This window comes from Cetorhinus maximus, chromosome 16 (genome assembly GCF_964194155.1).
Source record: "Cetorhinus maximus chromosome 16, sCetMax3.hap1.1, whole genome shotgun sequence".
NCBI lineage: Eukaryota > Metazoa > Chordata > Chondrichthyes > Lamniformes > Cetorhinidae > Cetorhinus > Cetorhinus maximus.
In genome coordinates, this window is record NC_135894.1 from 76,818,605 (window position 1) to 76,833,878 (window position 15,274).

A 15,274-nucleotide genomic window follows, 5' to 3' on the forward strand; every position below is an offset into this window, starting at 1 on the left:
CTGAGTTTTTCCAGCATTTTCTGTCTTTATTATGTATAAATAAAGCATGGACAAGGAGAAGAGAAAAACAAACTTAAGAGCCACACATTTAGATATAAATCTATCCAATCGACTTGCCATTTGATAAGATGATTTGTTTTCTTTATACACACGAAAGAGAAAGAAGCCAATCTCGTCTGTTCACTGAACCTTTTAGGTTACTTGTGATTTGATAGTGTAGTAAACTTTCAGTTATGGTCCTTTCAGTGAACTCTGTACTTGTGGTCTCCTTTATCAAACAACTCAATTAACTTCTCCAAAGATTTATTCCTTTACAAGATATGCCAGCTACTATTTCAAAAGACATCGTGCCTCCGCATCTGCTTCAGGACCCTCAGTCTCTATCGTCAAAACATCAACAAAACAGGATAAAGCAAACAGAAATAGAACAGAGGGAGGTGCTGCAGAAAAATCAGCAGAAAGTTCAGCCGTTCTACAAAATTTCATGTCTGGAGTGAGTGTTTACTTCTTCAATATATCAGAAAAGAAGAAGCTAAGCCGTTATTTGATTACATATCCTTTTCTTAGATGGGATGAGTAGTCTGATGTATTGTGGTCTCTTAGCATTTTTTACATTTCAAGATAATGCCAGTCAGTATTTCCCAATAATTAAGCTGTGCTTTTTTAATTTAATTGACTTAATTACTGAACATAGCCTTTGGTTTATGGTGAACAATCCCAATTGTCACTGATTGTGATTTACATTTTAATCCTGTATGGAAAATTTGGAAAGGGGTACAACAGATTTTATTTTTGTACATATATTTTTAAATCTGAGTGCTTTGCTAATTTGTTCTATGATTTTGTTATCGCAATATATTTGATTTAGTTTTACTTTGCTGTCAGTTTCAATAGCTTCCTTGAATGAAAATATAAATGGAGACATGGGAGCATTATTGGAGAACGACTAAAATGCAACATAGAGCTTACTCGACATTACTCGAGAAATAAACCTAAACCCTAACACTTTATGAGAGGACCCTGTTGTATTGGAGAAATTGACATGATTTCTGTGGATTTTAGACAAGTTTATGCTGGCAACCAGCATTCCTGCTATATTGCACCTGGCTGCATAGCAGCCTGTATGATATCATCAACGCCTTGCTCTGTGATAAATACTGCATGCAAAAAAAATGAAGGGGACTATGCACTGAAAAAACTGACCGCACAACAATTAAATTTTAAAGGGAACATTGCTGGCATCTGATTATGATACAAAGGAAGATGGTTGTGGTTGTTGGAGGACAATCATCTCTGCACCAGGACATCACTGCAGGAGTTCCTCAGCATGGTGTCCTTGGCCCAACCATCTTCAGCTGCTTCATCAATGACCTTCCTTCCATCATAAGGTCAGAAATGGGGATGTTTGCTGATGATTGCACAATGTTCAGTATCATTCGCAACTCCTCAGATACTGAAGCAGTCCATGTCCAAATGCAGGAAGACCTGAACAATATCTAGGCTTGGGCTGACAAGTAGCAAGTAACATTTGCGCCACACAAGTGTCAGGCAATGACCATCTCCAACGAGAGAGAATCCAGCCATTGCCCCTTGATGTTCAATGGCATTATCATCACTGAATTCCCTATCAACATCCTGGGAGTTACCATTGACCAGAAACTGAACTGGACTAACCATATAAATACTGTGGCTACATGAGCAGGTAGAGGCTAGGAATCATGCGACAAGTAACTCACCTCCTGACTTCCCAAAGCCTGTCCACAACCTGCAAGGTATAAGTCAGGAATGTGATGGAATGCTCCCCACTTGCCCGAATGAGTGCAGCTCCCACAACACTGAAGAAGCTTGACACCGTCCAGGACAAAGCAGCCCACTTGATTGACACCACATCTTCAAACATTCACTCCCTCCACTTCCGATGCACAGTCGCAGCAGTGTGTACCATTTACAAGATGCACTGCAGGAATTCATCAAGGTTCCTTCGACAGTACCTTCCGAACCCACGACCACTACCATCTAGAAGGACAAGGGAAGCAGATAGATAGGAACGCCACCATCTGGAAGTTCCCCTCCAAGTCACTCACCATCCTGATTTGGAAATATATTGCCATTTCTTCACTGTCGCTGGGTCAAAATCCTTGTACTCCCTTACTAACAGCACTGTGGGTGTACCTACATCATGTGTGCAGCGGTTCAAGGAGGCAGCTCACCACCACCTTCTCAAGGGCATTTAGGGATGGACAACAAATGCTGGCCCAGCCAGCAAAGCCCACATCCCGAGAATGAATTTTTAAAAAAATTTAAAAATAAGTAGTTACAAGAATGCTCCATCCACTGTGTCTCAACTTAAGAGGAATTTTTGAAAAGAGAAAACTATTTATAATATTTATTAAAATAGGATCTTGGGAGGGATTGGATGACCAGGAGGTTAGTGGGAATGGGCTCAAGAGAGCTCAAGGAAGATGTCATAGATGGCATGAGCTTCAAGCAAAGAGAAAACATGGGGGAAAAACAAGAGGAAGATGACTGTTCAAGGCTAGGACAGGAATGGAACTGGAGGCATTTTGGCTTAACATGCAAGAAGAAGAGGCCAAGCAGCAGAGGTAACCAAACAAATGATTTCTATCTTGGAGGTGAGGAAATCCATGAATTCCTCACATTTGTTAGAGAGAAAATATTGTAGGAACAAAATCATATTTCGTGAGGTGCTGAATACATTATTTTCATTAGTGAATTTATTGTACATTCAATTGTGAATGATTGTGATTTTTCTTTGGTGAGAGTACTTTCTTTAATGTGAATGCACTTATAATGGTGACGTGGATCAGAATTTCTGTGCTGAAACTACTCATATCGTGGCACAAGTGGATGATTCTAGCCAAATGCAGGTAAACAGCGTCAGTTTAAATTAATTTTTTCCTTCTATATTTTTTCATTTATATTTCCAATTTTCCTTGTGATTTCTTTCCTATAATTACATATTATCTCATACATCCTTTCCACAACTCCAAGTATAAAGGAAGATGTCTTGAGGGGATTTCCATTGAGGAAGGAAGAAATTACATTAAGCAGGAGGGAAAAGGGAAAGTAAAACAAGGTGAAGGTGAAGTGCCCCAGATAAGATTGAAGAAAACAGTTTTGAGAAAGCATTCAAAAGTAAAAAGGGAGGATGGAGTAGCTGTACTGGTTGAAGATAACATAATGGCAGTAGAAAAAAAAATGTAACCAGCAGTAAGTTATGGATCTATATGTATGAGGTAAAAGATTAGGGATCCATCACACTAATAGGAATATACTATAGGCCACCAAATAGTGGAAGAGAATTGGAACAAGAAATGTGTAGGCAAATCTATGAGGTGAGTAGCAGATGTTGAATGATGATCACGGGAGATTTTAACTACCGCAAATAAACTGGCAGGAAATAATGAAAGTAGAAAAGGGAAATATGATTTTACAATGTGTCCAGGGTCCTTTTCTTTCTCAGTACGTAAGAATCATTCTTAGATTTCGTAATGAATGATGAACCAGAACAGATGGGAGAAGTAATAGTAGGAGAGCGTCTTAGTAGTAGTGATCACAACATATTAACGTTTAAGATTAGGATCGAGAGTGAAATGAGCAGGACAAAGATTAAGGAAATGGATAGGAAAAGGACAAATTATGAAGAAATAAAGGTGCAATTAAAGAAGGTAAACTGGGGGAAAAATGGGAAACCAATGGGACAGAAGCCAAAAACATGCAAGCTAGTTTTTGGACAAGCTTGCATGTTTTTGGCTTCTGTCTCATTGTCTTACCATTTTTCCCCAGTTTACCTTCTTTAATGAAGAACTAAAGGGAAAATTGACTCTAAAGAAAAAGACTTAGAGAAGCATTTAGATATTAAGGGAGAGGACAAAAGGGAATACAAGGAACTTGGAAGAGAAGTTTAAAAGAACGTGAGGAAGGAAAAGAGAAATTACAAAATAAAATTATCAAGGAATATAGAAAGAAATAAAAGTGTTTATAGACACAAATAACAAAGGGAAAATTACAGTAGAGATAGGGCCCCTAAATGAGCAAGATAGCCTCACAGGTAATAACAAAGAAATGGTATAAGTATTGAATAACTACTTCACCTCTGCTTTTATAAAAGAAATTACAAAATAGACATTTCATTAGAGGATGAGCTTAAAAAGAATATTAATACAGTTAGGATGGAAAAGGAGAAAACAGTTGGAAAAATTGCAAAGCTACAAGATGATAAAACACCAGATTTGGATGGTCTTCACCCATTTACTCTCAGGTAACAAGGGAGGGGGCAAGAGGGACTAATTTATGAAGGTTCCATAGAAGAAGGAACAGTACCAGAGCTAATTGAGTTTCTGTTTACAAAAATGGAAAAAGAACAAAGCGTGGGAACCATAGACCAGTTGGCTTAAAGTCAGTGTTTGGAAAGATACTGGAATCTACACTAAAACAAGTGATAGCATCTGGAGGCAAAAAGCATAATAAAAAAAATTGTCAACGTGGATTCTGAAAGGCTTTGTCATCCTTAACCAACATGGTCGAATTCATTGAAGAGGTAAAAAGAGTTAAAAAGTAGATGCCATATACTTAGGTTTTTTGATAGATATGGTAGACTCATGACAAAAGATAGCATGCTGTGGTGAAATTGAGACACCTTGGAGACTCAGGTGTTACGGCTTTTGATCGTTTATAGAGCGTGTGTGTGTGTGTGCAAGAGTCTGGCTCACTCCCAGTCTCAAGCTTTGCACTCGCCCTCACCCCCATACACCAACACACACTCACAACATTGAATAAGTACCCTGAGACTAAGAGTGAGCCAGAAAAACGTAATTTGAGCCCCTCACACTTTAATGGTCATCTTTATTAATTACTCATTATTTTAAATAATCAATTTATTGCTTCGACATTGCTTTATTTTTGTTCAGCGAGTTGTTTCTTTTCTTCATACCTCAACATTTTATGAAAATTCATGTTTAATGTTGCGCCAAACCTTATCTTTTTGAAATTTGCTCATTGGCCTCTTGAGTGAGAAAAAAAATTGAAATGTGGCCCCTTGCATGAAAAGGTTGGACAAGCCTGCTTTACAGGCTCCTTCCTGATACCTTTTCATGGATGAAACTACTACTGCTGTCATGCCATGCTACTGCTATCCTAGCAGTAATTATTGCTAATAAATGACAAACACCTTGTGTACTCTAACAAGGGATAAATAGCTGAACGGATAGCAAATTAAGTAACTAGAAAGCAGAGATTGGAGGAAGGCACAAAATGGGTAGGATCACTGCTGGGAATCACTGTTACTCATTATTTATATTTAATGATTTGGACTTAAGAACAAGTAACTCAATATCAAAATTTGGAGGTGAAACCAAACTGGGGGGGTATAGCTAGCTCTGAAAAAGAGTTCAACCTAATGCAAAATGACATTAGAAAACTTGCAGAATGGGCAGTTAAGTATCAAATTAAATTTGATGTGGATAAATAAAAGAAAAACTTGCATTTATATAGCACTTTTCACAACCATTGGACATCTCTAAGTGCTTTGCAGCCAATGAAGTACAATGAGGTGATGCACTTTCATAGGAAAAATTGAACGGGTTGGGGCTTTTTTTCTTCAGAAAAGAGAAGACTTAGAAGTGACATGATAGAATACTTCAAAATTAAGTTGGACAGGGTAGATGTGGAGAGAATATTTCCACGTGAGAGAATCTGAAACTTGGGGCCATAAATGCAATGTAGTTGCTAATAAAACTAATAGGAAATATGGAAAAAAATCTTTAGTTGGAGAGTGGTTAGAATGTGGAACTTTGCTGCAATTGAAAGTGGTTGACAAATAACAAATGCTTTCAAGGGAATCTAGATTATAGAGATTATAGGTTATAGAGAAAGAGGAACTTAGAACAATCACCATCACTAGAGAAAAAGTACTGAGCAAACTATTGGGATTAAAGGGTGACAAGACCCCAGGACCTGAAGGCCTACATCCCAGGGTCTTAAAAGGAAGTGGCAGCGGAAATAGTGGATGTATTGGTGGTAATATTCCAAAATTCCCTGGATTCTGGAAAGGTTCCAGTGGATTGGAAAAATGCTAATATAACACCCTTATTCAAAAAGGGGAGAGGCAGAAAGTAGGAAACTATAGACCAGTTTGTTCAACGTCTGTCGTTGGGAAATTGTTGGGATCCATCATTAAGAAAGTAGTAATGGGCATTTGGAAAGTCAAAATGCAATCCATCAGAATCAGCATGGTTTTATGAAGAGTAAATCGTGTTTGACTAATTTGCTAGAGTCCTTTGAAGATATGACAAGCAAAGTGGATAATGGAGATCCTGTAAATGTAGTATATCTGGACTTCCAGAAGGCCTTTGATAAGGTGCCGCACAAAAGGTTAATACACAAGATAAGATCACACAGAGTTAGGGGTAATATATTAGCTTGGACAGAGCTGACCAACAGAAAGCAGAGAGTCGGGATAAAGGGGTCTTTTTCTTGATGGCAAGCTGTAACTAGTGGGGTGCCACAGGGTTCAGTCCTTGGGCCCCAACTATTTACAATCTATATTAATGACTTGGATTCAGGGAAAGAAGGTACCATAGCTAAATTTGCAGATGACACCAAAATAGGTGGGAAAGTAAGTTGTAATGAAGAAATAAGAAATTTACAAATGGATATGGACAGGTTAGGTGAATGGGCCAAAATTTGGTAGATGGAGTTTAATGTGGATAAGTGTGAGGCTATCCATTTTGGTCAGAAGAATAAAAAGGTGACTTATTATTTAAATGGAGAGAAACTTCAGAATGCTTCAGTGCAGAGGGATCTGGGTGTCCTCATGCATGAATCGCTGAAAGCTAGTATACAGGTACAACAGGTAATAAGGAAGGCAAATGGAATTTTGGCATTTATTGCTAAAGGAATAGAGTATAAAAATAGGGAAGTGTTGTTGCAACTGTACAAGGCATTGGTGAGACCGCACCTGGAGTACTGTGCACAGTTTTGGTCCCCTTACTTGAAGGATGTAGTTACGTTGGAGGTGGTTCAGAGGAGGTTCACTAGATTGATTCCAGAGATGCGGGGCTTATCTTATGAGAAGAGATTGAGCAGTTTAGGCCTATACTCGCTAGAGTTTAGAAGGATGAGAGGAGATCTAATTGAGGTATATAAGATGCTAATGGGGATAGACAAAGTAGACATGGAGCGGATGTTTCCCCTTGTGGGCATTCTAGAACAAGAGGCTATAGCTTTAGGCTGAAAGGTGGTAGATTTAAATCAGAGATAAGGAATTACTTTTCTCAAAGGGTCGTGAATGTGTGGAATTCACTACCTCAGTGCATTGAATGCTGGGATGCTGAATAAATTTGAGGAGACAGTCAGATGTTTAATTAATAACGGGTTGAAAGGTTATGGAGAGAGGGCGGGAAATTGGAGTTGAGGCCGAAATGAGATCAGCCATGATCGTATTGTATGGCGGGGCAGGCTCGAGGGGCTGAATTGCCTACTCCTGCTCCTAGTTCTTATGTTCTAGATGAGTACATGAGAGAAAAAAGGAACAGTAACTACGCTGAAAGTGAAGTGGGAGGAGACATATGTGGCGTATAAACACCAAAATAGACTAGTTGGGCTGATTGGCCTCTTTCTGCGCTGTTTATTCAATGTAATAACTCTGTGCTTCCAGGTCATATTGCCTTGGGGTAATGGGTAAATGGTGAAGGAAAAGGGCCAAGAATGAACTTTTGGGGTGTAATGGAGATGACAGCATGCGCAGGAGAGAAGCATAAGAGATGTGAAACAGGCAAGTTCAGGGTTAGGAGAAACCAGTGCCACATGGGTAAGCTGCAGAATAGAGATATTGTGGAAGATGGAGTGGTCAAAGCTAGCAAAAGAGGTCAAAGAAGATGGGGGGTGGAGTGTGGTGTCTGGGAAGAAAGAAACATAGTAAGTAAGTTGTGATCACAGCTATACAGGTGTTATTTCTGAATGAACTATGGTTTTAGCAACGTGGGTGGGCCAGAGCTAGACTAGATGATCTCAAACAAGGATTGGTGCAAGTGCAATTTTGCAGCTTCATACTTCCATTCTTTTGTAAGTAACAAATGACGATGTAACATAACCTCACTGATCATATTTGTGTCTTGTCTCTAGGAGTTGCAAAGCTACCTACAGGAGAATCCTACAGCAGTTGTAGTCCAAGCACGGTGGCTTGAAGTTTGTTTTTCAAAACAGCAGAAGGTTGACACGTTTTTGTATGAAATAAAGTTAAATGACTCTCAGTGAAGTTTACACATGCAAAGATTATTCTAACAACACCCTGAAAATGCCATGTAAATATGAGAACAGCATAAATGGGAAATCAATATATGTGGGTAAAAGCAAATACTGTGGATGCTGGAAACCTGAAATGAAAACAGAAAATGCTGGAAAATCTTCGCAGGTTTGGCAGCATCTGTGGAGAGAGAAACAGAGTTAACGTTTCGAGTCAGTATGACACTTCTTCAGCTCCAACTAGATGATCTCGAACATGGATCCGCTTTGAAGAGTCATACGAACTTGAAACTATAATTCTGTTTCTCTCTCCACAGATGCTGCCAGACCAGCTGAGTTTTTCCAGCATTTTCTGTTTTTATTTCAATACATGTGGGCTTGGGTTAATTACAATAAAGTATTCTTATCTGTTGTGTTATCACTTTACGAAAGAAATGTATTTCAGTTTTACTTTTTTTTTTACATTATGAAATTTGCTTTGACACTGAAGTTTTCATATTCAATTTGTTTGTCAATTTCTTCTGTTTTAGGGTTTTAGCATTAATTTTGTATTGAAAAATACTCAACTAGCATTTTACAGATGCTTCCCCAAATGGAGGTATGATAGCCTGGTGTTTTTAGTACAGGATTAACAACCAAGTAGTCATGAGTTCAAATTCCATTGTAGCAAGTTGTGAAATTCAATTCATAAAAGTCAGTTTGTGGGCCAACACCTGGGGAATGATTATGAAAGCTGCTGGATTCATGAAAACTCATTTGATTAACCAACATCCTTCAGGAGTGTAAGATGTAAACTTTTACCCAACAGGTTACTCTACAGCCCAGACACGAGAACTACGAGAAATAATCGGATAGCACTCAGAGCTCAAATTAAACACTAATGTCTTTACTAGATATGAACAATAAAGACCCTGTGACAATACCCCCGTCACAATACACCTGTTACAGTTGGTCACAAATACATTACAAGAAATTAATATGTATGATCACACAATGAGTGGTCAAACCCCTCCGAATCATACCTCTAGCGGCTGACCAGGCTGAATCACCCTTTTGCAACAATTTTTATACCCTTCTTTCCAAGGTAGGCAGATGTTTAATTGACAAATGAGGCATCCAATTCTTTGTTCAAACCAATTCCTCTCACAATGCCCGTATGTTCAAAACCGCCTTCGGTAATTTCCCATTCCTTGTGGCTGTTTCAAAATCTTTATCAGCCCTTTTTCCTGCTCATAGGACATTAAAACAATTTAAGTTTCTTTAGTCCCTGACTTCTTACAAACTGTTGTTTAGAGAATTAAAGCAAAGTCCATCTGACAAAGCATATAAACTAAACATGTCTGCTGATTTCCCTGCAATAGGGAGATATTGTCAATCAATCTTAGCTTGTGTCCTCTCTTGCAGTCTTCAGAAATCCTTTTCATGAATGTAAAACTTCTACAAAATCTTGACTCTTCATTAAAGCAAAGCATAGCTTTTAAATATGTTTGTTTATTGGTTTCAACTCATTTTGCAATTTTTTTTGTTAGCTGGAAGCGTCTTCCTCGTGATTCTGTTTATGTCATGAAACAAACCCAGCCTACAGTTGACTGTTACAACCAACTGCATTCTGTATTTAACTTAAAATATCAATGCTCCACTCCGCCCCAAATTGAATAGCTTTGCAAGTCTCAATCACAAATTTCATTAAAAGTGCAATTTAGTCGGTCAAAATATTATAGCCTTTTACAGGAGGAACATATACCCTCCACCTTGTCTTCCTACATTCAATTCTAGTTCCTCTGTGTCTTAGAGGAAATGAGAATAGACAAATAAAAGAAATGTATCCTTCCAAAATCTTAGTAAAATTATGAATTGATATGTTTGACTGTAAGTTAATTAGATGCATTGGCTAGCGAACCTGTTGGAATCTTCAGTGGTCTATGCCATGACTTTAACTGAGCCACTCCATAAGCATCCCGCTTATCTGTTCCTCAACCAATCAGAGACGGTGTGCAGGTTGTCACACTGGATCTGTCAAGAAAAGGATTTCATGCAAAGTATTTGTCTTCTATTATCAGATAAGTCTTTACAAATATTTTTTTATTTTCATATTTTAAAAAAATCATTCCAAGTGAAATTATTTTTGGCTTGAAATGCAGAATTAGTGATCTCTAAAAGATCAGAAAATCCATCAAATAAATTGTCAAAATCAAAATTTCCTGAGCCTCAAGGCAAACACATCTCGTCTTCAATACTTGCATCTCCTTTCAATAAGTTCTGACTTAGCCATTGCTGAAAATTATAATGGATTTTTCTCTCCTGTAATAAAGATGATGGATTGTTAAGAATATCTGAACCATAAATTGTGACTGAACTATCCATCTAGCCTTTCATTTCTATTCATTATAAGGTCTACATTTAGGGCTATTGTCGTCTTTCAGCTTTCTAGGAACTATGTGATCTTTTGTAAAACTGTTGATCTTTTGCCTTTTTCTACATTGGATTGTATGAATCTCTAAGCAAATTAATCGAAAGACTGGTGGTGAGTCTCTGAGAGATCACATTTTCAATGCTGCATAGAGTATTACCACTTTTAAATAAAGATATGAAAATGACCTGAGTTGGTTGCCATGAGAAATGGCTTCACTCTCCACCAATTTATGATGGTTGCCTGGGAAAAGAGTAGATGACAATTGAATGCAGAATAAAAGTAAACAGGTTTGTGTTTCTTAGAATATTTAAAAATAATAAGGTAAAAATGTATTTTGGCCCATTTTCAGGCAAATAATTGATGCACACACCTGAGCTACAAGGCTCAAAGTTCACCAAAATTGGTTTTATTTTAATAAAAGGGGTGAGCAGCCATCATCTGTCATGCCTCCAGAGACAGCATGCCCATGTAGGAAATTCAAATTTGAACCGTCTACCTCGTCAGCAGTGGTCCTCTGGTAAGTGCTGGGAGAAGGAGAACAAAGATATGTTAGCTCAGTCTTAAGGCAAACATACTCATGCCTCATATTTATATTCAGGCTTTGCCTAATAATATTTTATGTGAAGTATCATGGCTGTGCCTGAAATGTAAAAGTCAAAAAATTATGTGAACTGGACAAAGGAACAGGAGTAGACCATTCAACCCATTGAGTCTGTTTCACCATCAGTTAAATAAGTATCTCAATTCCATTTACCTGCCTTTGTTCAACATCCCTTGATACCCTGAAACAAAAACCTAGCAAGCTTAGTCTTGAAAGTTTCAATTGACTCAGCATCCACAGCCATTTGGGGGAAGAGAGTTCCCGATTTTCACCGTACTTTGCTTTCTGATTTCAGTACTAAATGGTCGAATACTAATTTTAGGATTATGCTCTAGTCATGGATTCCCCCACTTGATTAAATAGTTTTTGATGTTTGCCCAATTGAATCCTCTTAATTATTTTAAACATCACGATTAGATCACCCTTCAACCTTGATAAACTCCAGCAATATAGCTCTTATATGATCCTGTCTGCCCCCCATAAACCTTGACTCCCTTATCTATCAAAACTATACACCACAATTAAGCACTTAAAATAAAGCCACTCCACTTGGACTAGGACCAATGTAGAGTGACAAAAAAATGTTAGTTATTATGACAGATTTTTAACTTGCTGCATGTTTAAGGCAGTATTCCCTTTTAATCCACAATCCTATGATGTATGCTGTACTCCGATTTGCAATTTTTGGAGACAACTGGATGAAGCTGTACCATGCGCATTCTGCCAAGTTTTCTTCAGCAGTTCAGCTGCAGAGACCCAAAAAAAATCTTAAAAATTATCTTTATGGGCTCAACAGGAGCAGAATTGTTTAAACAACCCATGTCATAGAATCATAGAAACTTGCAGCACAGGTGAGGCCATTTGGCCCATAGTGTCCATGCTGTTAAAAGAGCAGTCATACTTAATTCTACACCCCTCCTTTTGTGCCTGTAACCCGGTAAGTTCCTCATTCACAAGTATCTGTCCAATACCCTTTCAAAATTATTTACGGAGTCCACTACCTTTTCAGGTAGGGCAGAGTGAAAAAAATGTCTCAACTGCCCCCTCTAAATCTTTTGACAATTATTTTAAATCTATAACCTCTGGTTATTGGCCCACTGACCAGAGGGGACCACTTTCCTCACTTTATTTTATCAAAACCTTTCAACATTTCGAAAATCTAATAGGTCACCTCTTAATGTTCTCTGTTCTGAGGACAGCAGTCCTAACTTTTCCAATCTTGCCTTATAATTAAAGTGTGTCATCCTGGTAAACATTCTCTGTACCCTTTCTAAGGTCTTTCCATCTTTCCTTGAATTGTGGGGCCCAGAGTTGGTCACAACACTCCAGCTGAAGCCTAATCAGTGATTTACGAGGTTCTAGCATGAACTCTTCTTTCTATTCAACTAGTTGTAAACCCGTGTACCTATATGCTTTTTTAACTGCCTTATCAACTTTTCCTGCCTTTATGCATTTGTGTATGTAGCAAAGACTCCTGGTCCTTTACATTTTTCAAGATTATACAATTAATATTTTACTGTCTTTCTGAATTAGTCCTACCAAAGCACATCACTTCACAATTCCCTGCATTGAACTCCAGGGAACACTGGTGCAAATCACCTTCCAGTCTGAAAAAGATCCATCCACCTCCATCCTCTGCTTTCTGTCACTGAGTCAATTCCATTTCCATACTGCTACTTTCCTCTTAATTCCATGGGCTTCCAACTTCTTAAAGTCTTCCTCAAGAGGCTTGTTGTCAAATGCCTTCCGTAAGACCGTGCATTTTAAAAATTTATTTATTTTAAAAATTGTATTCATTCTTGGGACGTGGGCATCGCTGGCTAGGCCAGCATTTATTGTCCATCCCTAATTGTCCTTGAGGTAGTGGTGGTGAGCTGCCTCCTTGAACTGCTGTAGTCCTGTGGTGTAAGTACACCCACAGTGCTGTTAAGGAGGGAGTTTCAGGATTTTTATCCAGTAACAGTGAAGGAACAGCGATATATTTCCAAGTTGGAATGGTGAGTGGCTTGGAAGGAACTTCCAGGTAGTGGTGTTCCCATGTGCCTGCAGCCGTTGTCCTACTAGATGGCAGTGGTTGTGGGTTTGGAAGGTGTTGGCTAAGGAGCTTTAGTGAGTTGCAGTGCATCTTGTAGATGGTACACACTGCTGCCACTGTAGTTCGGTGGTGGAGGGAGTGAATGTTTGTAGATGGGGTGCCAATCAAGCAGGCTGCTTTGTCCTGGATGATGTCAAGCTTCTTGAGTGTTGGAGCTGCATTCATGCAGGCAAGTGGAGAGTATTCCATCACACTCCTTGTGCCTTGTAGAGGGTGGACAGGCTCTGGTGGTGAGTTACTCACTGCAGGATTCCTAGCCTCTGACCTGCTCTTGTAGCCACAGTATATGGCTAGTCGAGTTCAGTTTCTGGTCAATGGTTACTCCCACAATATTGATAATGAGGGATTCAGTGATTGTAACGCCATTGAATGTCAAGGGGCAATGGTTAGATTCTCTCTTGTTGGAGATGATCATTGCCAGGCACTTGTGTGGCATGAATGTTACTTGCCACCTGTCAGCCTAAGTCTGGACATTGTCCAGGTCTTGCTGAATTGGACATGGACTGCTTCAGTATCTGAGGAGTCGCAAATGGTGCTGAGCGTTGTGCAATCATCAGCAAACATTCCCAGTTTCCCGCACTGAATTTAATTCTGTCAGCACCCTTGCTGACTTACAGATTCTCAGTGAATTTGCTGGACTCTGTTTGGAACTGCGTTTCTCTGTTGCTACACATGGAGTGGTAGACTCATGATGTTTTCTATACCCATCAGTAAGACAATACTCCTTTTTCTGTCTTGTTCACCACACCTATTCATGTATTCACTATTTTTTCCTTGACAAGAGGCTGCTCCCATTTATTCAATCTTGCGCATACAATAGTTTTCTGATCTCTGATCATGCCTCCTTAGTTTTAGCAATATGATTCCATGACCAACCTATTTCCTGTCTTCCACAACATCTTGATTCTCTTCTTCTGGCAGACCCAGATTTTACTAAATTCATTTCCTTGCAAATAGATACTTTTACTGGACTTGATACTACTCCAGATATTTCCTTTGGTTCTGTCTGGGAGAGTATGAAGGCTTACCTATGTGGGCAAATAATTTCATATGCTGCTTAATTTAACAAACGCAATACCTCAAAATTATCCCAATTGATTGACCAAATTCTTTTAGTGGACCAGCAGTATGCTATTGCACCCACCCCAGTATTATCCTACAGACTGAATTTGATGATCTTTCTACTAAACAAACAGAAAAGCTTATACTTAGATCACGTGGTCCATTCTAGGAGCATGGTGAAAGAACCGGTGGACTCATTGCTCACCAACTTCACTAGTCTGCTTCCTCTTAACTTATTACTGAAGTCACCACTCCAATAGGGTCAACCACCACCGATCATCAGGAGATCAATGATCAATTCAAACTTTTTTATTCCACTCTTTATACCTCAGACTCCTTTTCAGATCCTGGTTTATTTCATAATTGTTTTGCTAATATTGACATCCCATCTCTAATGTCTAACTCTATGAATGTGTTAGAAGTTCCCCTTTCCCAAGATGAAATATTAGAGGCAATTAAATCCATGCAAAGTAATGAGGCATCAGGGCCTGATGGATTTCCAATAGAAATTTATAAAAAGTTTTCATCACAACTTTCTCCATCATTATTGTCTCTGCTTTCAGAATGCTTTCTCTCCAAAACCCCCCCTCCTACTTTGCACGAGGCATCTTTGTCTATTCTTTTAAAGATGGTTAAGGATCCTTTGCATTGCAGTTCATGCCAGCCTATTTCCCTTTTAAATGCGAATGTCAAGATACCTGATAAAGCCTTAGCCTACCATCTTGAACCTGTTCTTCCATCTATTATCTTTCCTGACCAAACAGGTTTTATTCAGGGCAGGCAATCATTCTCTAATTTAAGGTGCCTTTTCAATATTATTTATACACATTCAACTACT

The 15,274-nt window shown here is 38.7% G+C and overlaps 1 protein-coding gene across 1 annotated transcript in view; it reads left to right on the forward strand.

The window, feature by feature from the left end:
• The window catches only part of chd1l (chromodomain helicase DNA binding protein 1-like), a 115,784-nt gene extending 106,037 nt beyond the window's left edge, over positions 1-9,747 (forward strand). The window contains exons 23-26 of the mRNA XM_078560132.1: positions 328-552; positions 2,807-2,888; positions 8,146-8,679; positions 8,711-9,747. Of these exons, the coding sequence (XP_078416258.1) occupies positions 328-552; positions 2,807-2,888; positions 8,146-8,277 (439 nt within the window). The 3' untranslated portion in view covers positions 8,278-8,679; positions 8,711-9,747. The remainder of the gene's footprint in view (positions 1-327; positions 553-2,806; positions 2,889-8,145; positions 8,680-8,710) is intronic.
• The last annotated feature ends 5,527 nt before the right edge of the window (positions 9,748-15,274 follow it).